Here is a 26,759-nt window from a genome sequence, read left to right as displayed (position 1 = left end):
AGAAATATTCATGTATTCAGCCAAGACGGATCACACTTCCCGAAAGTCACCAAATGGCTTATTTATAAAATGTCTCACCACCACATTGAATTTACCACCTGATTATTTTCATAGAGGGGAAAAAAATTGCTTAAATCTCTTGGAAAATAACTCTAATTATACCACAGTTGCATGTTCCAGTTTTTTAAACTCAGAATCGTTTTGAAACCCAGAGTGAAGTGCTTTAAATTGGTAGCTACATCACATTGTGGAACAAGCCGTCTGTGGTCATGGCAATGGGAATGTCATACACCTTAATTAGTCCATGGCTATTTTTCTTACCAGCGTTGATTATTATTATTATTATGACTTTTTCTGTAATCTACCCACATAGCCTCATGTTTACTGTATGCTTTTTGTTTTTTTTTTGCAGTATGACAATATAGCAATAGTAAACATTTAAAACGATTGGTATAATGATCAATGATAATGATTAAGGCATAGACTGTACTCTTCATCATTTCAGTTTGCCCAGAAGTCATCAACAGCTGTGCTCCACTGACAGGGGTGGTGGGGAGGGGTGTTTTAATTAAGATGTATGGGGTATATTTCTCATTTGGAGGTTCTGTGAAGACCTTGTTGGGGAGTCTGTTGAGCCCTGGTGTTGAAAGCTCATTTTGTGTGTGAGTTGTATATGTGCTTTAGCATAGCAGTCAGTGGGTGGCAGCGAGATGTGATGAGGAGAACTAGAGAGGTAATTATAGTAGTCAGGTAACCACAGCTGGGGTCAAAGTTTAAGCTGCTTGGTTCCTTTGTGAGGGGAGGTGATGAAGTGGATTCTCTCACAACAATCACAGCAAATCTGTCTCTCTCTCTCTCTCTCTCTCTCTCTCTCTCTCTTTCTCACACACACACACACACACACACACACACACATATAAATCTGTCTGCAGTGAAGCTGCTTGTGAAATTGGACATCTGCATATTCATGACCCCATTACTGAAACCACTGAAATAATAAGAGGGCAAAGAGCAGATTAGAAAGTAGGTCTCAGAGCCTGTTAGTTTCGTGTTTTGGATATGCAAATGCTGAATATTCTTGCCCAGTCTGAATCTCTGTGTGATACGTTGACGAAGGTGTGTTTAAGGTATAGGTTCGTGCAGCGGGATATGCCAGATCACGTCTTTAACTGCTTGGACAAACTGCCAGATGAGCACACACCACAGGATGGATAAAGCCGTAGGACATCACACGCGTCCCTTCGGTGTGACGGAGGACTGTGAGAACACGTTTAGCTCTGACATATCTGATGTGTCTGATTACGGCTGTGTCTCCTTTTGGGCAGTAAGGAGATACTCCAAAATCTCACACGTAACAGTGCGCAACACTAACAGAGTCTGTGTTCACACACGCTAGTGTCTTTTAGAACAAAACAGAAACATGACGTATGGAACTTGGAAATATTTTCACTCTAGACTCCCTATGAAATATAAAAACAAACAAACAAACAAAACACTGTTGTACCATCACTGGAGTATTAACCTGAATTTTTGCGCATACATCACAGGCTGTATCTTTAGAGGGGTAGAAGCATTTTTATCAGCGTCCATACATTAAATCCTGTGAAGGGCTTTCTTACCGACCTTTGCAAATGCATGTCACACAGGGATATATAAAAGATAGACCACTCTAGTACCGCGTGCATTCGAATTTAGCTTTGTTTTTTGCTATGAGCTCCTCTTGCTTTGTGATTGGTTCATGTGGTGATGGCATTAGCAGCATAAGGTCGCTGGGAACCCGCCGACTAATGCACACAAGGCTCTGAGACACAGACCCATGCATACAGAACACAGAACATAGATTTACATCTGTTCACATGAATGTAACTGTGCTTTTATTGTGTGCTAGTTGATGAGGGCTAGAAAACCGACTGTGGTAGAGGGTTTATTATAATGTGTTGTGGGAGTAGGGGGTTATGTAAATTGGGGAGTTGCAGTAGCAGTAGGCTCAGATGACTGACACTGGATTTTGACTGATTTGCCAGAGTGTGACCAGGCAGATTGGAGGGCAGCTGCGGACTCTTCAGGTTTTTCTTCTCTCTGCCCGATGTTCCCTTTGTAATAAGTCAGAGATATTTTGCACGCGTGCGTGCGTGTGTGTGTGTGTGTGTGTGTGTGTGGGTGGGAGACCCACTGTTGCTCTCTCCTCTTACCTTAGTGACTAGTCACCTGTGACTGGCAGATGAAATAAATTGAGGACTAATTCAAGGTTCAGAGATGTGTCCAGAGAGCAAACTTTCTCAAGGACGTTGAAATCTCTGTCTGCTCCCTCTGCCCTTCAAACAGCTTCGTATAGTCTCTATCACAGTCACTAACTGGTGTAATGATGACAGTGTGAAAGGAGAATCCTTGTTCAGACAGATGTGGCTAAACCAATACTTAACAGACAGAAAGGGTCTAACATCTTTTTTTTTTTTTTCCCTCAAACACTTTGAACTTGGTGAACTGGGTGAACTAGGTGAACTTGGCCTTGGAGAGGTTTAGGTGTAAACCTTTTGGAAAAGAGGGGCTATTGTGTAATTTTGATGATTGTAGAATGATTACAGAATTCCTAGCTGTTGCCTCAGTGATTATTTTGCTTCATGAGTTAAGGAAGAGAATTCACCTTGATCCTGTGTCTGTCCAGAGTCATGTTAAAGTTTAAAGTGATCTTCCACTCACTGTGGGTGATTAGGGCCACCCTTGCTGTGAGGTTATTATTTTTGCCAGTAGAGGGTGCCGTTGCACCCAGCCGTTGCCTAGGCAGCAGGGTTTAATGTGGTAGAGCGTCACATTGAATGACTGGAAAACAAACTGCATTTGATCGACAGCGCCTTCCTCACTATGGCCGATCTAAGGTCCAGCATACTGAATGAGCTATTGTGGAATATTGTCCTGGGGACATCCGTTAAACACAAATTTGAGTTCTGTCATCCCAGCTGAAAGTGGTCAGGTCAGGGTCTTGGATCACTGTCCTCAGGCACTGGCGTGATTACCTCAGGCTCGTGTCAACAGAGCTTGGCTTCTGGGAGAAAGACAAGACAGATGATCAAACCAGGCTGCTGCTACTGCTGCCTGCTGCCTGCTTTCACGTGGCTCTGCTGACCTAGGGTGTGGAGGTGCGCTTAGGTGGGGGGTTTGCAACTGTAAACTGTCGAGTTATTTGGAGAAAAGATATTTACACAGATTGTCTCTGACTCGCTCTCTCTCTCTCTCTCTCTCTTTCTCTCTCTCTCTCTCTCTCCCCCTCTCTCTCTCTCTTTTTTTCTTTTTGTTTGTTTGTTTCTTCAAGCAACAATCCCTCATTTGAGCTGCCCAGTATGTGCACTACTCCTGATATTTCTCTCTGGCATACTTGATGAACCCCCGCTGTAGAGCAGCGGTATCACTGCAGATGGCAGTCCCATTAGTGATCACGTTGGACTCTATTGATTACAAGATGAGAGTTGATTACAAGCTGAATATCAATTGAAAATTTGCACACCATCTGTAACAGTGTACACCTAAACATATTTAACTCAGGATCATAAATTAAGTTTTCAGAGACGTAATTCCAAGTAAGTAAACACTGTTTAAATGGATTATGAAGTAGGATTCAGGCTAGCATCTGTTTTTTTCGCCCTCTGCCGTTCTGTGGTACTGCAGCGTGATGCATAATGTTTATGACTTGACAGGTTGGTATAGATTGGTGTTGACATATCCAGGCCTCCTGCTTAAAAGCTATATCCCACAAAACGTTTTTGAATGAATAAGTATGTTTTATGTATAAACCAAGCAAAATTAGCATACGTCAGGTTAACAAGCTATTACCGCGTGAGGAGGATAGGCAGTGAGTGATTCTTTGAAGAACATATTAAGACCTTATGTATTTTGACCACTCTGCAAGGAGATGAAACGCTCAGCTCACAGCTTCATACTTTCCTAAACACATAAAGAATTTCTTTAAGATGTGTACTATGTGTCTGGTAAAATGAAAGCACAGCATGGAATCTGTAGCACACTCTACGAGTGTGTTTATATGAGATTTTTGTGTTACATTCCTGCTGGACTAAGGAGTATAATGTTGGCTACATCCAACCACAGGCAGTTGTTACTGTGAGCTTGCAGAGCTGACCAGATGGATACATAGTGAAGGTTAAAAGCAAAGCGTGATGTAGGTGAGGACATGCCTAGATACACATGCCAAGCTGGGAGAACAAGGAACAGTCAACACCTGCACTACCTATCAGAGCCCACGGCTGGGTTTGAGGGAGAGAAACAGCATGCAGTGAAACGGAATGAGAATGAATGAAGGAACGGATAAACAAACACATCAACCAACAAAACGAGGAACAAATTTATCACCTCTCTAATCCCCCAAGGCCTCTGTTATGCTCTGTTCTTTGGTTTTTTTGTTTTGTTTTTTTGCCTCATGCAAATGGTGTAATAATGAGTATTTCTGTAATAATGTAAGCGTGCTATTACAGTGTACTGTGAAACGTCTGACACATTTCCGTTCATTTATCAAGACTTGAACAATTGACTCTGTAAAGCAAATCAAGCAGCCAGTCAGAGCACATAAACCCTCCATTTGAAACAATGTCTGGGGTATGTGTTAGCACTCATATGGTAACACTGATTTTTCTTTCATATTTCAGTTACATTACACGCAGTGGTAAGTGTTTTGCAGATCTTTCAAGACACGGCAGTCTGTTTCCATTGAGTTCATTAGCAACGTGACAGACAGAGATTTAATGTCGATTAGTCAAGCTTACTTTCTCGACAGATGCTTAGCTGCACACTGTGAATGACCTCTGGCTTTTGTCTCTGGATTTTTGGAAAGGCAAAATGGAGCAAATGGTCGGTTCCACAATAACCAGTGTCATATTGTTCCTTCCTTTCATTTGCAATGCAGTCGTGTCTTTAATTAGAGTTTGGTACGGCTGTATAATTGGATAATGTGTAACAGTCATGTATTGCATGAACAGGCTCTATTTTTTGTATTCAGATTTTCTGATTTTCTTTCATTTTTAAGCATATGATCATTGTTCTCTGTCTGACAAAACATTTGTAAACACTCACACAAATGAATCTTTACAGAAATATTGGTACTATTTTGCAAGCAAAGACTGAGTACAATGTATTCCACTAATAGAAAACAGAGGTGTTTTTCCTTTGCATACTCAAATTTCACAAAAAAATGTTAGAAATCTGCAGAAAACTGTTTTGAATAACTATGCAATATGGAAAAGTGTTACAGCCTCATGTGCTTCTTCTGTGTGGGTGTCAGCTGTGTGCAGATCTGTCGGACAGGTTGATAGATGCGCAGGTCTTCTATATGAAGAGCTGCATGTGGAGGTATGAGAGAAGTTCAATACTTGTGCTAGACAATTGAAACACTTGACTGCATATACAGCTCAGCATACAATATCAAGATTTCAGTTTAGTGAATTTCAGAGTAAAGTCCGCTCGATAAGTCATCTAACCATTTCTTTGTTAACTGGTTAGAGAGGGTGTTTTGTCATGATGCAGTCCAGCTGTCACCGACCTTTCCATTGTTTATCCAGTTCTGCTGGTCGACCACTCATTTTGGAGTTTCTGTGCAAGGTCTTTTTTTTTTTAAAACTTGATTGATTGCATTGTGAATGATTTAATTTATTAATGGTTTAGCTGGATGATAGAACTGAGGTAGGACCTCTGGGGTTTTGGAGTGAATCACCTTGCTTTCTTATATCTGCTGTATCGAAGTTCGATAATTGAGTGATTGCATTGTTCTGGAGCTTATGAGAAAACTGATTTTTTTTTTTCTCTCTTTGTGGTCAGATCAGTTTGAGTCCATGAATTAAATCGGTTCATGGTTTAGGGTGTCAGCGTAATTGTGAAGGTTTTAGACGGCGTTGTTGGATCTCTATGCCACATCCCTATCCTCGGCTTTTTAAAGTCTGTTTCTCTGTAGGATCAAGTATTTATGTATGGCAGTGTATGTATGGCACATATTTATGCAAAGTTATTGAAGATAAGTCCATGTACCAGAAATTAGTCCAAATCAAACTCAAAAACCTTTCTGTGATGCCTTTAAGCACTCACTGAAGCTAGAGATAGGAAGAAGAAGAAGAAAAAGAAGGAGAAGAAGAAGAAGAAAAAGAAGTAGAAGAAACAACTTGTGTTTCATGTTCTTTGTGGTATGGAGTAGTTTTTATCCAAACTGGTTTTCACAACACCCTAATGCTGATATTCTTCTTACAGATAAAATAGAGAATGGAGACGTGTACCAAAGACGGAAAGGAACCAACCCTGGTTCTTTAGAAGGACCGGAAATAAGCTCCAGGCCTCATGAAGAAACAGGGCAGAGTGGGAGCAGCTGGAGACGCGTCGTTCTCCTCATCCTAGCCATCACCATCCATAACATTCCTGGTAAGCACCTTCTCCTCGCATCTCTTTCTCCTCCTCTACACTGTGTCTGCTTCAAAACTTTACATTTTCCGTTTGCTGTATTACCTCCATTCGACCTGCACCCCACCATTAACTGTCTTCATCTTGACTTCAGCATCTGCCTTTTCAAACTTTTTTTGCTCCATATTCTTCCTCTCTTTGTTTTCTTTTTGCTACCATCATCTCTCTTCTTGTGTCATCTGAACAGTTAGCTTTCTATGGGTTCACTACTTTACACTGTATTTGCCATTTTGTTCCCAAACAAGCTTCTTAGTTGCTCTGAAAGTTCTTCTTTTTGTCTGACTTTTAGCTTTTTGTGCAGTTGCAGTAACTGTAATATGATGTGAATATTGTGGAGCAGGGATGCAGCAACACTGTAATATTCTTGCATTGATGACATGACCCTTTTGTCCAACACTGGACCAATGTTTCATTTTACTGCTTGTAAAACCAGTAACACATCCCATATCTTTTGACTGTGGGCATGCCTAGACCAGAGCTGTGGGGAGACCAGAGCAGCTGCAGTTCTAGTTGTGTGTTTGATGGAATCTCATTCACACCTATTACAGAACACATAGTATGAGTACCACACTGACAGTGTGGTGTTGGTCTAATGCCGTACCTCTACTTTTCTGGGAAAGACAAAAAAAGATATTTGTGGCCTACAGCTTTGCTCCAATATATGACCCATATAATTCTCCAGAACTGTTGCCTGCCAAACAGAGTTTGGTTTGGTGTAGTAGTTTGTATTTTGCCAGCCAGGAGACAGGTCAGAGGGTCTGACTGAATAGATGAGATGTTTGTGTTGATTTGACATGTAGAGAATGCTGTATTGCTTTTATTTTATTTTATTTTATTTTATTTTTAATTATCAAAATATCAACAGGTATTTAGGTAGGTTGAGAAATTTCTTATATATATGTGCAAACAGATTTTCTATGGTATCTAATGTTGTTTTAGATTTGCTACATTAAAAAGTAATTAAAAATTTTACTGAACGTGTCAGTATCTGGGGTTTTGTTGAGGCAGAGGTCATGAGGTCAGTTCAGAGCACAAGGTTTGAAGAGGGATAGGCTGTGGAGAATACAGATCCAGAAGTTTCTACTGCAGAGAAAGTAAAAGGTCATTATTCATTAGCCCACATCATACCGTATGCTTGTGACTTTTTTTTTTTTCAGTTGGTCAGAGTTTCCCTTGCTTGACTCCATTGAATAGGAGTTTCCAGAGCATCTCAGCACCTCAGACCTCTGTTGTCAGATTTGTAATCAGTGAACTCTGCTGGATTGGAGCGTGCTTTATACCATCACCAGGAATAATCTGATCTTTTCCTCCGGTGATCAGTCTCTTTCTAGTGTGTGATGATCCAAAGCACTGTTGGCAGTTTAGTTCCAAAAAGGTCACCTTGTGAAGAACACACAACTCCTCTCCAGGGCTGTTTCTCTGTAACACCTTTAGAAAGCTGGGTTATTGACCCAGTGGGATCATTCAGAAGGTAATAAAACCATGCAGTGACTGTCATTGTAATGATACTATGATACACTGTCCTTGACATTATGTCCTCAGTGATGTCTTTTGGCTGCTGCTGTTTCTTGACTATGGCACTGTCATGCTTCTTCCATGCTGAAGCGTTTTTGTTCATTACGTTCATCAGTCTTTTTATTCATAATGATACACAGTGGTAACTTTTTTGAACAGTCAAGTAGAACTGTAATTTGATCATAGAGGTTAGCTGTCATGTTTAATTCATTAAAATCAATTATTCATATGGTCCTGAAATGTAGCTTGAACTGTTTGTGTTACATTAGTGGATCATATTTAAAAAAAAAAAATATTATTAGAATATACAATTACAGTGCTTCTTACATATTACCCATTAAGGTGGTGGATTTTTGATATTCTGCGTTCTTGCTGTAATTTCACGGTCACATTTATTCTAGTGACCTCAGATCTAGTCTTTGTCATTCTTAGTGCAGAGCTAAGAATGAACTGAATGCTGACAGTGTTGTTTTGAATTTTGAAACTTAACGGTCAAGAATGTGGGTTTCTTAGTGACTGTTTTCTTTCTGCTCTAATGATCAGGATGAGGGAAAGAGTCCAAATCTTTAGTCAGAGTTTAACACCATCAGTAATCTCATCTAAAATTTAGGTGCTTGGTAATTAATCTCTAAGAACAAAGTGTATTCTGGAGTCCTGGTTTTAATTGATTTCTGAGTTAGCACATGCACAAATTCCACAAGTCATTGGAATTTCATGCATTTTAATCGGCTTTCCTGGAAGGGCAATTAAATGTGTGGATTAGTTTCACAGAGTGTGAGGCAAAAAAAAAAGTGGAGGATGGTGTTTAGCTGGAGGCAGTCATCAGAACCATCACCCTTGGCAACCATGCGGAGATCGCACGGTAAATTGGCTGAGATGGCTATTGCTTGACAGTTATGACCTCATACCACTGCAATGATTTCACCTCTGTTATTCTGAATAGTGCTCTTACTGTTTTCATACACGGGCTTTGTCGGGTAATTTACTTAAGCAGGGCGCTTTTTGTGAAGATGGTGTTTGTACCGAGGCATTGTCAACTAAACTGCCTTCCATACCGTGTTTGTTCAAAGGCCGATTCTATATGGATTTCCATCCGCTTTTGTATGTGAATGGCTCTGATAAAAAAAAAACAACAAAAAAAAACAACAACAACAACAAAAAAAAACCATCTGAATGTGAATGGCCTCCCGATAAATGCCACCTTCTCTACTCGGCTTAACTGAAGCTGGTCAAAGCGTAAAGTTGCATACTCACTCTTTTGTTGGCTTATTCACTCGTTTGTCTTCAGTCCAGAGGAAGATCAGAGCAGGCGATGACAGTACCCACACTGGGTTTAACCTGGCTAAACAGGCATAGAACATGGAAATGCCCATAGCTCTGCTACACATGCTAGAAAAGTCCTCTGTAGTCTGTGGCACAAGGTCACTAATGTGAACTACATTATCATTCTTACTGAGCTCCCCATTGTGTTCTAAACTTTTGAAAAAGCTCTATCTCAAAGATGTTATTTCATGAGTGAGGTTGACTTTCCATGACTGTGTTGAAATATTAAGCATGCTCATTTACTGCACACTTGTTTCTCTGCAGCGGTGGAGGTTAAGCGCTTGTGATGGGAATAGCAGAAATAAAATGTACTTTTACTTCTGATTGGTTCTGTCTTTCAACCGCTCTTGCATCTTTTTTTTTTTTTTTTTTTTTACATCAAAGACGGTATGCTAAAAGCGTAAGAACAAAGCAGATATCATATGCGCGTATCATAAAATATGTTTAAAGATGTTTCAGAATGGTGGGTTGAAAGATTAGCGGAGGATGCTGAAGTTTCAGGTCAAATGTATTTATTATTGATTTATTCGTTTTGAATGTAGAGGTCTCGCTTGTGCTTTTTTTTTTTTTTTTTTTTTTTTTTAGATCTGCCTCTGGTTTTAATGTCCTTCATCTTAGTCATGAATAATGAAACATTTGTATGACACTAACTGACTTAAACAGGTGAGGGAGGGAGAGGCAGGGGAAGTTAAAGGGTATATTTTTATATCTTCTTCTAACCTTTGTAAGATTTTGTCTGCTTTTGAGCAGAACAACACCGCTGATATCATGAATATGCATCAGTTTCATGGTGTGCTATGCAAGCAAGCTGAGAAGAGCTTTAGGCTGTAAGATTGATATGAAGTATTGAACAGTCAGCCTCGAAGTTAAGAAGTCAAACTCCAGCTGGGTACCATGGGTGGAGCTGATGCTATTTTCAAGCATGTGTGACCTACTGTCTGACTTCTGTCTGAGAGGCGTTGTCAATAAGGGCTGCTTCTGTCGACCTAACCACATGCTGAGATATGCATAGTGCTGGACCTTCCTATTTAGTCCGTTATGTGCATGAGAAATCCCCCACCCCAAAGACTTCATTAGCCTGCTCTCCTCTCTCTGTCTGTCCATCTTTCTCTCAGTGCATGGTTTGCATGACTGTGTAATAGTGTGATAAACAATATTGTGAGGGTCAGGGATATGACTTTCAAATAATATCATGATTTTTTTTTTTTTATAGTAATTTACATTTTGTGAAACTATTTTATGTGATAATGACATAAATCACAATGAGCAAAAGAGTATGTGCAAAAGTATGCCTTCAGTTATCAAGTAATGTTATATGGATGTACGCTTTCGTTCATCATATAATGCAAATACACTTTCAGACTGCGAACTTTGTTTTTTTTTTCCAGTATTTGAGTGCGTGTGTAAACACCAGTCAAATGCACGCTAGCATTTTTGACTCTTTGGAATTCCTATCATATCCTCCCGGAGGTGATGAAATGGATTTGTCATGTTACGTGCTGTTGAGGCAACTGTTTTTCTGAATACTTTGCAAAAAGTTTTAGTTTTTTTTTGAACGTCAGATCTTTTAAAGCTGAGCCAGCTTCAAACTGGTGAAGTTGCTCCCTGTTTCTGGGAATCAGCTCTTCTGTTCTGTCGCCTGTGTTAGCATCTGTTTGCCCATCCGCATTTCTTCCCCTCCTAGCAGAAGATTGGAAAACAGCAGTTTCTTGTCTTCGGGTGGATTTCCTTGGCAGTTTGTAAACCAATGTCTGAAAGCTACAATTTATTTCATTTATATTTAAAGGGTTATTGCTCCCGCTTACATCATGTGCGGTATTTTTTAAAATAAAATTCTGCTTGCAATGATTGATACATGGTTAGCCCTACGGTATTATAACGTAACAGCAATATTAGTTATAAGAAACAACGTGGAGAAAGGACAGAAAACCAGGGGGCAGCGGGGACAAAAAAGAGGATCAATGGCCGTCCCACAGACTGTGACGGGACGCACCCTACTTTGTAGCCGCTACCTTCTCTGTGGTTTGTGTGTGTGAGGTGAAACTGAGGATGAGTCGGTTATTGTGAGTGTGAGGGAGAGAATAGTGTGAAAATGACTGCTGTATATACACAAACTAAACAGAGTGAACATTTCGATCAAAGGGCGGAACTGTCAGATAGACCATACAGAGGCTTAGAAACTGACCTTAAAGGAACTGTAAAGCCTAAGGCGGTTCTCTATGTGCTACCTCCAACAAGTCTGCTTCCACTTTGCTATGCATGGTGTTGTGTTATTCCACACGGACTGATGTCTCGTGTCATAGCTTGGGCCTGTTCGATTGCTTTTGCTGGGGTTTTTTTTTTTTCTTTTGGTTTGTCTGCCTCAGGAGGAGAGGAGAACAGAATTCAGAAATGAGTGGATATCATGTTAACACGGAGATTTTGACTCCCCATCTCAAGACGTCTCAATCGCGTCTTTTATTTCGGACCTGGAAAAGACGCAAATAGAAAAAGAAAGATAAATAGAAGAAGGGAAATAGAATGACAAAGTTCCAAACACAAGAACAAGAAGTTTTGTGTAATTTGGGAATGTACAGACACAGAAAATATGGCAACGCAAAGCGATCAAAAAGTAACAATATAACATTATGAAACAAAAATGCATAACAAGAGGTGAAGCATATATAAAAAAAAAAAACTTGAGACGCCTGCAATAGAAGAGTTTAGTGAACATTTGTTTGAATGTAATGCCAGTGTTATTGTAAATCGTCTAAAAGAATTTGGCAAAATATAACCTGACCAAAGCGTGTCCAGTAGCTTCTTGTCTCCATGGTACAGAACAGTGCCAAGAATAAAATTCAAATGTTTGCTGTCTCTTTTTACTTGTAAATGATGTTTTTATTTCTGCCACAGATTACTTCTGCATGACAGTTAAATTGTAACCTCCCCTGAAATGCAGCATTTTGTGAAATCCTTTATTGTTTTGGTTAATGCTGTCTCTCTGATCTGCTCCATGACTTTTTCTTATTTTTCTCATGTTTTTGTATTTGTGATATCGTTCACACACGCTATTTTTTTTTCTTTCCATATTTTGTTCTTTTTGTATTTTTTTGTCATCTGGTTGTTCTAATTTGTTTGCATGCTTTATTATGTATTTATATTTTGTAATCCATTAATATGTTTAAAGCTTTGTGCCACCATAGCCTTTGAAACCCCCTTCCCCTTTTGTAAATTGTTATTCAGTAAAGGCACAGGAGATCCAGGACTGGGATGCGTTTGCCTCAGATTTTTTTTAAAGTAGTGGACTCTTTCTCTCAAAGCGATTGTCAATGGAATAAAACTTTTGGGATTTAGGTATTTATTCTATGGCTTGCTCAGAATGGGTCTGCCATCATTACGAGCTTAAAACCCATGGTTAGAGAATAACACTTTTGAAAAGGAAGTCATTCAGGTAATTGCAACCTGAAGTGTCATCCTCTCCACTGTTGTCTGGCCCTGTACTAACCTCTCTCAAATATGCAGCAATTCATTTCTCAAAAGGAACTGAGGTCAGGGCATTTTTTTTTTTTTTTTTGGTTTGACAGGAGAATTCAATGCATTTCCCTGTACATAGGCAAAGGATATTTTTGTTAGATACAACTATTTTCTCTCTCTCTCTCTCTCTGTCTTTCTCTCTCTTTTTCTGTGTATGGGAGAGAGCAGAGTGATTCACATTGAGAGTTTGCAGGTAATTTGCAAGACCTGAGTTTGACCCGTGTAGTACCAGGTCAGAGCACAGTCTGCCTCCAAACAGCATGAATTCTTTGGGTTGCAGATTCTGCGAGTGGTCAGAAATGTTTACTGGTCATGTTGGTTCATGGTAATGCATTGAAATCATGCACTTTCTTCTGATTGGACAGCAGGACATTCATGCCACAAACAGCCTGTTCCATCTCATTCCAGAGATACTCTCACGGGTTGAGGTCAGTGGATTGGGTTGGCTACTCAAGTAAAGCGAAGTTACGGTCATTTTCCCAGAACCATTCAGAGAGAGTATGTGCCTCTTGACATGCCCCTTTTAGCCGGCTGGATGTTTACGTGTGACAAAGGGTTAGCTATAGCCATGAAGTGATGCATCTGGTCAGTAACAGTGTCTGCTAATCTCTGTCTCACTTGAAGGCGTGAGACTCATTTTCCATCATTTTGTTTTAGTGCATCCTGAACAGACAAGATAGTGTTTCTGGATAGTTTCAAGAAGGATGGCTCGAAGATGTTGTCTTGCATTTTGTGTCTCTCATTAGGCTTTTGTTTACTCTTACATATTCTGTGTGTGTGTGTGTGTGTGTGTGTGTGTGCGTGCGCGTGCATATGTGTAGAGACAGGATCTTAACCTATAAAGAAAGAGTGAGGGTGTCAGCTCTCAGATTTAAGATGTGGGATAAGTGGTATAATGGTCTAATCATGTGATAAAGGTTCATTTGGCCCTCAGTGGTGCCACAGGGCCCTTAATATGCAGCTGATGTGCATTTGGCCTGTGTTGTTTGGACAATATTGTGTATAAGTGCCCTGTTAGTATCCTATCTAATATAATCTACTGGTTTAACAACCTTTACATCTTAAATTAGCACTGATTAATGATTACTGATTGATGCACCTTTGAAAGTGGGTTTTATAAGATAGGGAAACACATGCAGCTGTTTATTTATTCATAATGACGCACAGTAAATAACAAATATATAGATCAAAGTGATCAAAGTAGCAGAATCCTTAATTTTCTGTTTTGCAGTTGAAGTTTATTTCATCCATCCGTTCATTGGTGGTTTTAAAAATGTATGTCTCAGCTCTCTAAGCTAAGCAACTGTGTACTGTGTTCCCTTTTGTGAACTGAATAATTTGATTTCGGGTTCTTTTTTTATACGATACACTCGTGTGTGGAAACTTCTGTTCGCTCTGCTTACGTCTGGGGCTTTTAAAGTGGACGGCGCGCCTCACCGTCCTTTTGCCGCCGTGTGAAAGAGTCGATGTCTGATCTCGTCTTGTCTTTAATCTTCGCTTTACGCATGCATGGATCTGTCTGCATGGGACCTTTCTTTTTCCCCCTTTTTTTTTTTTCTTTTTCTTTTTTTCAATAACGATAAACACTCCGAACTCCCGCTTAGTTAATTTAAAACTTGTAATGTTCATTGGGTTTCTTTGTAATGTAAAATTACATCGGTGCAAAGCTTTTTATCTCCTGATCTCAATTAACAGCGTACCCTTGAGCTGACTCATGAGTCATGGCCTTTGTTTGTTCCCTGGCCCGCTGGCTGTACGTGTGTGTGTGTGTGTTTTGCTGTGAGAGATGTGTTTGGAGGAATTGCATCATTCCTGCTGCGGGCTTACAGCAGGTTGCAGGCAGATGTACGGCCAACCTGTGGCAGCGTTATGATTGCCTTGTTAATCAGAAAATAATCCAAACAACAGGTGATTTTGGTCAATGTGATTCTGAATTTCAGAAAAACCTCTTTCATTTTTTCTCGTTCATTAATAGAAATACAGAGTTTTGTGAGGAGGTGATGGTCTAGCTTCATAAAAGGCAGCTAGCATAAAAGGAACTGATGTTACTAAGGCTTGTGAGTATGTGATTTGTAGAACTGAACAGGCTTATGGTGAACTAAAGCGGCTTATTAAAAATGGAAAACTCATTACTAGTAGATTGGGTGAAACTGACACACAGTTATGATGTACTCTATTGTCTGACACAACTCTTGATCAGACTTTCTCTCTCTCTCCCTCTCTCTCTCTCTCTCTCCCTCTCTCTCTCTCTCTCTCTCTCTCTCTCTCTCTCTCTCTCTCTCCCTCTTTCAGGAAATGAGAGACAGGGAGGGTATTAGCTTCATTTAACACAAACAACACCATCAAAAGCCATCAATTCTGCCTTGGCTTTCAACACGACATCTTGTCAAATGGTTTATTTAAACTGTTTCTACTGCATATAGACACCGATTTTCTTTTGTACACACACAAACTCACTTCGTCTCACACAGAGGAATTGTTGAAATGTGATCTCACTTCTTGGGACTGTAAACGGGAGACGGATCCAGACCCACATTTGCCAGCAGTCGGCAGCGATTGCGAAAACCTCTGGAAACCCTAGTAACGAAATGCCCTCTGGAGAATAGAGAGAGAGTGACAAAACAGTTTCATTGTCTTCACAAATCTGTAAACACTGCTCTTTGCAAATTTGGGTCTGTCTCTATATTCTCCTGCAAAAATCTTTTCCTCACGAACAGATCTTCCCAAGTCTCACTGAGATGTAGATCGAGAAACAAAATCTTTAGGATTTAACGTTCCAGGCCCCGTTTTTTTTAATTGGCTGGAGGTGAGGAAAGACTAACACAGGGATGTGCAACAGGGCTGGACCAAGTCAGGGATCACTTCAAGAGAATTTACATCAGTTTGGAACTCTTGGTGTATGGCTTCCTTGCTTTATTATAGAACAAACAGAAAAGTCCCCCTGGTATGGCTGTTTTGGAAAATTTGGAGATTTGGAAAAAAAAAAAAAAAGAAAGAGCGTCGTGTTGTGTTGTGTTGGGCAGGATAGACTGGACCGGTCTTTCATTGTGAGAGATGAACTATAAAGGGGGAGAGAGAGAGCAGAGTGGGATGTAATGGATCAGCTGATGTAACGGTCTGTCCTGGGCTTTATTCTAATAACGCCGCTCATTAGACTTAGGAGTATTCATCATATTACACGGTCTGTATGCCTCTCGCTACTGCCAGCCTAGCCTGGAGGGGACGTGATCATGTTAATGCATGTAGCTTTGTTTCTCATTCCCATTAATTACTCTATGAAGAAAGTAGATGTGTACACCCTCGAGCCCGATTTGCCCCTGTATTGACTCATCCCCAGCAGTAGAAGTCTCTCTTTGGTTTTAGTCAGCATCCTTATTTGAACTGTATTGCTTAGCTGAAGTGTATAGACCCTTTAGTGTTGACTGAAGGCAATCTGAGTGGCTGAAAATGAACTTTAATTTTAAGTCTGATCAATGTAACAACCATTCCTTTATGCCCACAAACAAGCATAAAAGCTAGTGGAATAAAATGATAGGGTCAAATTCACGTAGTGCTGTTAGCACACTTGTCACATGTCAGTTATTGGGAATCTTTCCTATGAACGATGTTGTCAACATTTGCAGTTCACCCAAGAGAATTCCGTATGATCCTGATTCATTTTATACTGTTAGAATATTACTCTGTATTTATACCCAAATTAATCTTCTGTTAGAATGCTTGTTCTTTAAACTGTTATAACAGTTGTCAGGCATCAGTTACTGTGAATATTTTTCATTAACAACATTGTCAGCATTCATAATTCATAAAAAATAATGATAAAAAATTGATGCTTATACAGTCTGCTATTTTGTTTATACCCTACTCTTCCCAAATGAATGCATTCACCCATACGAAATTACAGTAATGTGTGAATGAGGGAACAGCACCCGCAGTGTGGCAGAGACTGAATTAATAAATAATTGCATTTTGGAGGAAACAAAATAGCAGTTAGGAGAGATAAACAGACAACAGACACACATAAGAGGAAGGGTTTTTAGCATCCAGTTATTTATTTTTCGAATAACCACTCTGAGGACACTTCCAACCCTCCATTTGTCTTCTCTCTCCCCTGCATACAAGTCCCAAACAACTCCTAAAACATCCACTAATCTTCTACATAGACACCCATTGTAGATCATTTAAGTTATTCAGACCTGTAGAGATTCCACATTCATACCACAGAGCCACTGTGAATGCGAGATCTCCAGTGGGACCACATGCGATAATATTTTTTAACACAATAGTGTACAGACTCCTGCATGTTCAAGTCACTCTGAGCTGTTTAGTTGTGTCTGAAACCATCCTATGTGCATTTGAATAGACAGAGAGGCCATGCATCATTCATGTTCTATCTCAGACCAGTTTAGCTCCTTTGTTCATTTTAGTCTTAATTGCTATGATTGATTGCTGGAAACGAACAGATAGACAATTTACTCACCAGCATGCGCATACACACCCACCCACCCACACACACATACGCACACACGTGCACACACACAGCGTGGAGCTTCTCACGCAGGGCAGAGCAAATTCTGCAATGAATAGTTTTCTCTGTGTGTGTGTGCGCGCGCGCGCGCGTGTGTGTACGTGCGTGTGTGTCTTATGTGTGTGTGAGTTTATATGTTGTTAGCATGCTGGTTAGGTGAAGCAGGTCATTAGGAAGGCCATCAGCATCTTATTATCGGCCTGTCACTCATCTATGACCTTCTGCTTCTTGGTCACATCTAAATGAGAACTGACATCCCTCAGAGGGGGGGAAGGGTCGGAAAGATCATGAAAGATTGCTTGAGAGAAGAAGAAACAAAGGGAAGGAGAATGAGATGTGGACATTGGAAGCCTTTGATATATGTCTAGTCAATATCCTGATACTTTTGCTTTGCGATGTATGTTTGTATGTTCACACCCCCTGTCTGGGTGTATTTGTGATATAGGAATAGGGTATGCAGCGTTGCTTTAGGTGGAAGGGTGAAGCAAGATTGGTACCTGGTAATGGAAAATGGAATTGGAAGGCAGAATTGGATTGGATCTACGGATCATGGGTTATCTGATGACTTACTGCAGGTTGGACTGATTGAAAAAGTGCTATAGGTTTGTGTGTGACTGACATAGCCTTTGAATTGCAAGCATTTCTCAGCAGTGTGCAACTCTAATGTCTGAATGAGTTCTGTGAGATGAAATTTAAGGGAGCCAAACAGTGCACATAGACAGGCACACACACACACACACACGCACACGCACACACACATACACACACACACACACACACACACACTCATATAGACATACCAAAAATGGTAGGTCATCGCTCTGGAATCGAGTGATTCATCACCCGCTGTTTGTTGTTTTTGAAGGTTGACTTCCCTTAATTAGACAGTTCAGACTGGTCAGTGTTTGTTGACTTGGTCCATAAGTCTGTTTACACCCCCCCCCCCCCCCGCCTTCTTTTTCCCAATCTCAAGTTCATAATCTGTCCTCCACCTTCTCTCTGCAGTCAGAGTCATTTGTGTAATCACTGAGTGGACAGGTCAGGCTCTGACAACTCCATTTCTCTCACACCTTGAGGTCACGCATGCCGGACTGTGGACGTGCTTTTGAGTAGGTCGAGGACATGAAGTTACGGTGCATTTTCTATCTTAAAAAAAGAAGAGTCACATTCTGTTTATCATAAGGCCAATCCTGTCTCCCAACAGCTTCCAGAAGAATAAAACGAGGCATGAGTAAGGGTCATTTATGTGTGTGTTGTGTGTGTGTGTGTGTGTGTGTGTGTGTTGCGTGTGTGTGTTGTCTTTCAGAGGGTCTTGCGGTAGGAGTGGGTTTTGGGGCTGCTGGGAAGACCTCTTCAGCTACGTTCGAGAGTGCTAGGTAAGCTCCCTCTCCATTCCATCGCCAGCGTATTATCTGTGGATACAGTCTCTTATCTGTGATAGTGAATTGCAATGTAGCTGCAGCACATCACACCCTCCACTTTCATTTTCGCCCCATTTTTATCTATTTTTATCGTCTGCCGGATATGATGCCAAGACTAGTTACAAAATGTAATTGTCTGAATAAGGCTGTTGCTGCTCTGTGTGGGTTGTTGTCAGTTCTGTTTTTGAGGGTCACACGATTTTGTTCTTAACTGTCCTGTCTCCAATAAACCACTGAAATGAAGGATTTTATGTGACAGCACATTGAATTTTCTTTTATTTTGATTCCAGTTTCTCTATCTAACTAGCACTCGCCTGCAAGGCTGGAGGCAATATTTTAACACTCCACGTAGACCAAATTGTAATTGCCAATAACTTAATAACTAACCCTAACCCTAACTGTAGAGTTTTACTCTGCGAACTTGTGTTTTATGTCATCCTCATCTCATTTTTTTTAAAAGGGATCTGCTTGTTTTTACTTTGGGGAAGTTGTGTTTTTGCTTTTTGCATAAGCCAAACCAAACACAGTGGAGAAAAATATGTGAATTTATATTCCGCTTGGCTCTGCTGTGTGATGCTGTCACCCAGTGGACAGCACTGTAATTACTGGAACGCACGCACATCAACACACCAGTGCATATGTACACTTAACTCACATGCATTTTATTTCTGCCAGAAATGTTTGGGAGTCTTTCAGGCTGTGAGGTCCTTTAAGCCTCCTTTTTCAGTTTGTTGACTTGAGATGATCTGTTCAAACTTTCAATCAAAACAGTGTCTCAGAGAGAGAGAGAGAGAGAGAGAGAGAGAGAGAGACCAAGCAAACATGGAAGAGAAAGAGAGAAGGAAAAAGATTAACAAGTGTACCATTTTAAACTTCCAGATGGAATACATTAGAACTAGCCGGTGAATGAATACGGCTATGCAGTACAGTCTAAACACCTGGACCTTAAAACACACTCCACATTCACAACGTATTAAGAGAGACATAGTCAAGAAAAGCTGCAAGGACGTCAATTGTGTTCTTGCGTGTATGTGTATGTGTAAATAGTTTGACTGAGTACCCTATGGTATGTATGAATACCTTGCAGATGTGTGCAGCAGTTGGCAGTAAGCTAGAGAGAATGAGAGAGTGAGAGAGAGAGAGAGAGAGAGAGAGAGAGAGAGAAGGAGAGGTTTTCTCCTAGCTCTTTTTTTTTTTAACTCTGGATTCATGACAGGTCTGGACTGTGAAAGAGTTTCATATGATTTACTTTGGATGCAGAACAGTGGAAGTGTGCTCATGTATCTATTTGCCTGTCTTTATCTGTGTAAAAACAGAATGATTTGGAGAGCAAATTGGTCTACTTTTGTGCATGTAAGCCCATGTGTGTGCATGTCTGTGTGTTTGCGTGTGTATGTTAAAGAGCATAAAAAAAAGAGTGTTTCCAGTCAAAAACAGTTTGAAGCCATGTCATGAGGTGACATGATCTGGCAGAGAATCGAGGCGATTTGAATTCACCCACTCCATTCCTCTAGCTTGACGGCAGGGCCGTTGCAGTCAGCTCCTGTGTCCCCTGCAGAGAAATCAGGCTGTTACAAAACATGCAACGTAGAGAACACAGCCACTTCAGCTTTCATCTCATCTCTGCCTTTATCACAGATGCTAAAGGACACATGCGTGCCATTTCATATATACATTTTGAATCAGGGCAAGGCTAAGTCATGTATGACCAAAAGCCTCTCTCTTTTTCTCTCTCTCTCTCTCTCTCTCTCTCTCTCTCTCTCTCTCTCTCTCTCTCTCTTTCTCTCTCTCTCTCTGTCAACTTTTCAAAGAGTTTTAGCTCCCTCTATCCTCTTTCTCTCACTCTCTTTCTCCTTCCCCCCCCCCCCCCCCTCCTCCTCCCCAAGTAGTCACAGAGGCCAGTCAATCAGTCTTCTCTTGTGAAACAAAAGTTCACTTGTTTCCAGAGGAAAACCGCTACGCAGCATCCCGGTCTTTCTCGGAGTCGCTCTCTTCGTCAAAGGCAGGCACCGGCGTTCCCCTATACCCAACACGCTGAAACGGAGTGTTAAAACCAGATGGTTAGAAGCCTCTTCAAAGAAAAAAAAAAATATATATTTTTTTTTGCCCTATTTCCTCTTTAGTAAGAAATGTTTGAAGGTGCGGTGCATGTGTTTTTCACTAGGTTCTGCTAAGCTCTAAAAAGTCTATAAAAAGCTTTTTGCTAGTCTCAGCACCAGCCAGATATGTAGATGTTGTGGTTGTGTGTACACGTGTGTTAGAATGTATTCTTGACTTCTTGCCTATGTGTTTTTGTCACTTCTGCATAGTTGTTTGTCTCACATCAACACTCCAATGTCACATGTGTCAGTCATTAGACTAACCTATTAAAGAGCCTAAGGGAGACGTGCTCTCTGTTACCAACACAGTCCAAGTTTCACTCCAATCGGCATGTGTGCCACATTCCGAGGTATGTGTGTGTGTGTGTGTGTGTGTATGTGTGTATGTGTGTGTGTGTGTGTGTGTGTGTGTGTATGTATGTGTGTGTGTGTGTATGTGTGTGTGTGTGTGTATGTGAGTGTTTGTGTGTATGTGAGTGAATGTGTGTGAGTGTGAGTGTGTGTGTGTGTGTACGTGACCTTATGTGGATGTATATGTGTTTCTAAATGGGCTTTCAGAGCGTGGGTTAATACCAAGAAACCAGCACTCTCAGGGAGCTCAGCTAGATGTATGTGATTTGATGTTTTTATTTCCTGTTTTTCACAGAGTTTCGAGCTTGTATATCGGGCTAAAATGACCTCACTTTTTAGTTTGGATATAGAGCTGAAATTACTTTGTTTTTTTTTATCCAGGGGATTTTACTGACTCGGTTTCTAATTCTGCTCTCCACAACATCTTTCAACAATATCCTGCGTCTAACTTTCCTGTTTTCCTCCAGGCAGGTGGGGTCATCTCTTTAAATTGGAGGTGACAAGAGTGGCCTGCACTCTCCAGTGTACTGCATACTTGTGCTCTCGCCGCGTCTTAATGAAGTGAATGGGAGTCTATTCTAGTGTGCACAGGTGGCCATGGGGCTAGGGGCAGCTGCCAACATATTTTGTTTTTACAGGTGGAGGGAGCGTTACTCTCTCTTAGTCAACTCGCGCAGCAGGGTTTGGCATGAGAGATGAAAAGACGAAAAAAAAAAAGTCTTTATTGATGAACCACAATGGGCCGAGAGTTTGTCGTGCTCTAATCCGGTAGGCAAACATTTTTAGTGATTAGATTTAACCGTCCTTACACGGGCTAATGTGGAATGAAATTAGCGTGAATGTTCCAACCCTCCGCACCGTTCTTTTGCTTCTCGTCCTTTTTGCCGAGAAAGAGAGTTGAGGATAGTTCAGTCTTTTGCTGGCAGGTCTCACAGATCTGGAATTCATTGTCTGTCCACCACAGAAAACTGTCTGGCTGGCATATGTTACAAACAATGGACCACTCATTTCTCTCTAGCTTTGTTGCATGGATTTTTTTTTTTTTTTTAAATATGACATGTGGAAAGGCTTCATTTCTGAGCGATTGTGTTTTCTGTGTTTTTCTGTGAGAAGTTTGGAAAAGAAATGAGAGAAAGAAAGGATACGGAGAGATGAAGATGGAGAGGGAGATGTGTGGTCACACACGGACGGAGTGAGACGGAGAGAAGGAAGCTTATGGAGATGAAAGAGTGGAGAAACAGTGGATAAATGAAGCGGCGGCTTTGTCTGCCTCTCTGGCCAGTGAGAGGAAGAAGAGAGCAAAAAAACGATGACTCTCGCTCTAAATGTTATTCTCTCAGCTCATCAAAGAGCACATTGTACTGAAACCCAAACCAACATAAAGGCTCTGTTCTCTCTCTCTCTCTTTCTCTCTCTTTCTCTCTCTCTCTCTCTCTCTCTCTTTCTCACATCCATTCCTCTCCCCCTTGTTTTTCTCTTTCTGCCTTACTCTCTTGCGTACCATCCTGCTCTTATTCAGTTTCTCTGTAGTAAAACATCTTTTAAACAGTCTATAGACATAGTAAAAAAAAAAAGGTCTTTTAAAGCATATTCATTCTCTTTAGGCTGAGACCAGCTCTGAAAGTTTGGTTAAAGTTAAGGTCAAAGAAAGACAGTTGACAGAGAAAGTTTGAATCAGAGAGGAAGACAGAGATAAAAGCAAAGATGTCACGCCTTGAATGTGTTGTTTTTCACTCTGACCATATGGAACTAACTTGAAGATATAAACGATTGTCTTACATTTTAGATTGAAATTAGCAACTGTTGCATTTGTGATATTATTAAAGTGGTTGTATCTCTGAGAAAAGCATACACTGCACATAATTCTTAGGATTATGGGAAATTAAAAACAGGAAAAGCACATATTCATATTCATGAAGGACTAGAAAAGCTCACTGAAACACAGATGGAAAACATTCAGGCATATTTTCAGGTGTCAAACAAGACGTGACAGTATGAAGGAATTTCTCCAAGTAAACTCTACCAGTCAGTGCCTGGGTTTGACGCAGTGTTTGAGTTGGCCTGTTTTTCAAAACACAACAGGTGTGTGTGTGTGTGTGTGTGTTTCACAGTTGGGCAATATCTCACTGAATTAGAATTAGAATGTACGTCAGGTCTCCATTTGCTCCTGTCTGTATCTGTATCTTTCTCTCTCTGTGATCAGATCATTATGCTTGAGTTTATAGTGTAGCTTATACACTGTCTGGCCAAAAAACAAGTCGCTGTTTGGATTTGGAGCCTCTGAAGGTGGTGTTATGATCTGGGGTTCAACTGGTCATGTCTAGGCTCAGTAACGTCACGTGACGACAAAATGAAGTCAGCTGAGTACCTGAATGTACTGAATGACCAGGTTATCCCATCAGTGGACTTTTTCTTCCCTGACGGCACAGGCATATTCCAGGACGGTAAAGCCAAGATTCATCAGGCTCGAATTGTGAGAGAGTGGTTCAGGGAGCATGAGGAATCATTTTCACACATGAATTGGCCACCACAGAGTCCTGATCTTAACCCCATTGAAAGTCTTTTGGATGCGCTGGAGAAGACCTGTTGTCAACAAGATCTCGGCCAAAAATGAATGCAGTTAATTAATGCAATTAATTAATGCAATTTTGGATCTACTGTTAGTTTTCCCAACATTTAGAGACACTTAACATCAATATTCTTCTATGTTTTGGGGTGGTTTTTCAACTCAGCCATGACTGACATTTGTTTTTATGCAGCTGTGTGTTTGTTATTTGTTCCAAAGCTTTTACTCAACGTAACAATTGTGGAATTGAGGGCTTGGCGTTGGAACACAAAGAGGAGAAATCAGATTTTGGATGTCGTCCAAAGATGCAGCCTGTACGACTGAGCTCAGGGTTCATCAGCCATAGTGAAATGCAGATGTTGTAATAAAAAAAACACCCCCCCCCCCCCCAAAAAAAACCCCAAAACTGCATCCTCCTTTTACAATACAGATTAAAAAAAAAAAGAAACTTAGAACTGTGCACCTGTCTGAGTTTATAAAGTTGACAGAATTGTTCCTTAGGTTAGGGCCCTGAACATAATAATTCACCACTCGTTTTTCTCTACTCTCTCTGCCAAGTAAGGCACAGAGGGATCTGGGATCGCGGAAACTCTTCCAGTGAATGGCGTCATTCTGATATCTGTTCTTAGCTTCTCACATGACGTTCGACTGAATATTTCTTCCTGAGGTGCAATCGCCTGAGGGGGAGTCAATATAGCACCTTAGAGAGCATCTCCTCTTAGAGAGATGCTCTCTTAGAGCAGCTATTCTGTACAATCAGATGGCTTATTCTCAAGAAAACATTTAGGAACTTTTAGGGTAGCAATATAGAAGAAACAAGAATAAGATGTATAATTATTGTTAGTCAGTTTCTCACACCGGTTACATCTTATATTTACATATCCCCATCACACAACTCAGAACAGTTGGTTATTCGTAGTTACAAAACATAATGGTATCAAAAGAGAATCTGAAATCGCACCGGTTTAATGACATGTCTACTCCCATCTCAGTTAAGCTGAGTGTTTACAATGAAGGAACACTGAAAGTGATTTCTCAGTATACTAGTCCTCACTTGACATCCGTGTTCAGTCACTAAAATGGCAATGAAAACACTGAACTGATGGAACCTCTGTTTCAGCCATTCAACGGCGTTCGTTTCATGTTAGCCCACACTGCCTTTTGACCTGCAGGGCTGAGTCAGATTAGAATGCTGTTTTCACAATCACATTCTATAAAAGTAAAACTTTCACTATGTCGGTCCTCAGAACTTGTGCTGTAGTGTAGGTAGTGCGTTTGCTCTTTTGAATCAGACAAATGAACGGGAGACTCATAGCTTTCAGGCCTTTCACATCAAGAAACATTGCGGTAAATCAAGATAAAAGCTCACAATGATCCAATACCTTCCATCCTTAAACAAAAAGAGATCGCAATCTATGCAAATCTTTTATCCTGACCTGATTGGGTTACGGCAGCAAGATGTGGGATGGTATCCTCTAATGCCCTCAGTGTTTAGACTTAGCATTGTTGGGAACAAAGCAAAGCCCTGGGTAATGCCAGCTTTGACGTAAACTAATTTAACGTGACATAGAAGTATAAACAGTGGGATCACACTCTTATTCCCATCCAAAAACAGATCTGAATAATCCTTTTGTAACAGAGCGAATGGAAAACTACATTAAGTGTTGAGCCTTATGTTTCTAACAACTTTTATTTGTAATTATATAAGCATGTTTCAGAAATTGATTAAGCTATTGTTACCTTTTTCTGTAAAAGAGTGACTTAGCTTTGGAGAAAGCAACCAATAGAACCAATAGAAAGGTCAGACTATCCTTTTATACATACATATGTGTGTGTGTGTGTGTGTGTGTGTTTATGTGTATGTGTTTGCATATATGTAATAAATTGAGAAACAGAATTGTTTTTTGGGCATGCTTAAAAACCAATCCAAAACCAAAACCAATTAAGAGATAAGTTTATTTCCATGCGCTTCACACCAGTATGTTTTACTCTCTGAAAAGAGAAAGCTTGTTTCAGAATGCGCTGCATAGTTAGGTCAGAGGTCACCAAAGACCGATCGAGATTGGCACAGATGGTATGGGGGGAATTCCCCCGTTGCCCTTGTCTATCAGACACTTCCCCGCACAGAGATGCCCATTCAGGAGGGAGCCCGGGGATTGTGGGTTTTTTTTTGGGGGGGGGGGGGGGGGGGGGGGGGGGGGGGGGGCAATGGCCTCTTTGTGCCCAGGAAAGGAGCTCTGTGGTCAGACACTGAGCCACTGTCCCGTGCCTTTAAGTAGTCTTCTTTGTGCTTTTTCAATAATGTTGGAATACTTTCCTTTGTAGCCTGAGTTTGAGTTGTTTTCTTTTACTCTTCTTTTTGTTGGACACTCCAGGTCTTCTCTTTGCCAGCCCACTACACTGTAGGGGGTTCTTTCTTCTTTAACTGTGAGTTTGAGCAGAGGTGGATTGTGTTGACATAAGATGGCAGCGTCACACTCCTCATTTAAAAATAAAAGTTTAGAGAACATTTAGTTTCCTGTCACTTTTTACAAGTGAAGTCGTCCAGGATGGAAACGTAACATGTACGCTGATTCAACTTTTTTTTTTTTTTCCTCCTGGGAAAGAGAAGTGAATAGACATTCAGTTTCCCACACAAACATAGTCCTGCTGCAGCGTAAGGAAATATACCCAAGTGGAATTCTTTATCATGGGAAAATATGCGTCGAAGAAATTGCCCCTGTATGAACTCAATCTTGGGTGAGTGAGTTCACCTCAGTCTCTCCGGTAACCTCCACTTTCCATCTGCATTTTCAAGAAAACCACTTGTAAGAGAAGAACAAGGATGGATTGTCTCTTCATGGAAGTGTCTTGCACAAAGAGCACAAGCTTATTAATATCTAAGTTCTCACCAAGCTGTCTCTTTTTTTTTTTTACCCTGAAAGTAAACCTCTTTTTACTCGCTCTCCCTCCTGTTTTCTTCTTCTCAGTCTCTCTCCCTCCATCCTTACTTCTCA

The 26,759-nt window shown here is 40.7% G+C and overlaps 1 protein-coding gene across 2 annotated transcripts in view; it reads left to right on the top strand.

Moving 5' to 3' along the window:
* slc39a11 (solute carrier family 39, member 11) overlaps positions 1-26,759 on the top strand; it is a 76,210-nt gene that overhangs the window by 46,962 nt on the left and 2,489 nt on the right. For both annotated transcript variants that reach the window (XM_030774129.1, XM_030774128.1), the window contains exons 6-7: positions 6,244-6,411; positions 18,633-18,702. In XM_030774129.1, the coding sequence (XP_030629989.1) occupies positions 6,244-6,411; positions 18,633-18,702 (238 nt within the window). The remainder of the gene's footprint in view (positions 1-6,243; positions 6,412-18,632; positions 18,703-26,759) is intronic.

This window comes from Chanos chanos, chromosome 5 (genome assembly GCF_902362185.1).
Source record: "Chanos chanos chromosome 5, fChaCha1.1, whole genome shotgun sequence".
NCBI lineage: Eukaryota > Metazoa > Chordata > Actinopteri > Gonorynchiformes > Chanidae > Chanos > Chanos chanos.
This window is presented reverse-complemented; position numbering and strand designations above follow the sequence as displayed.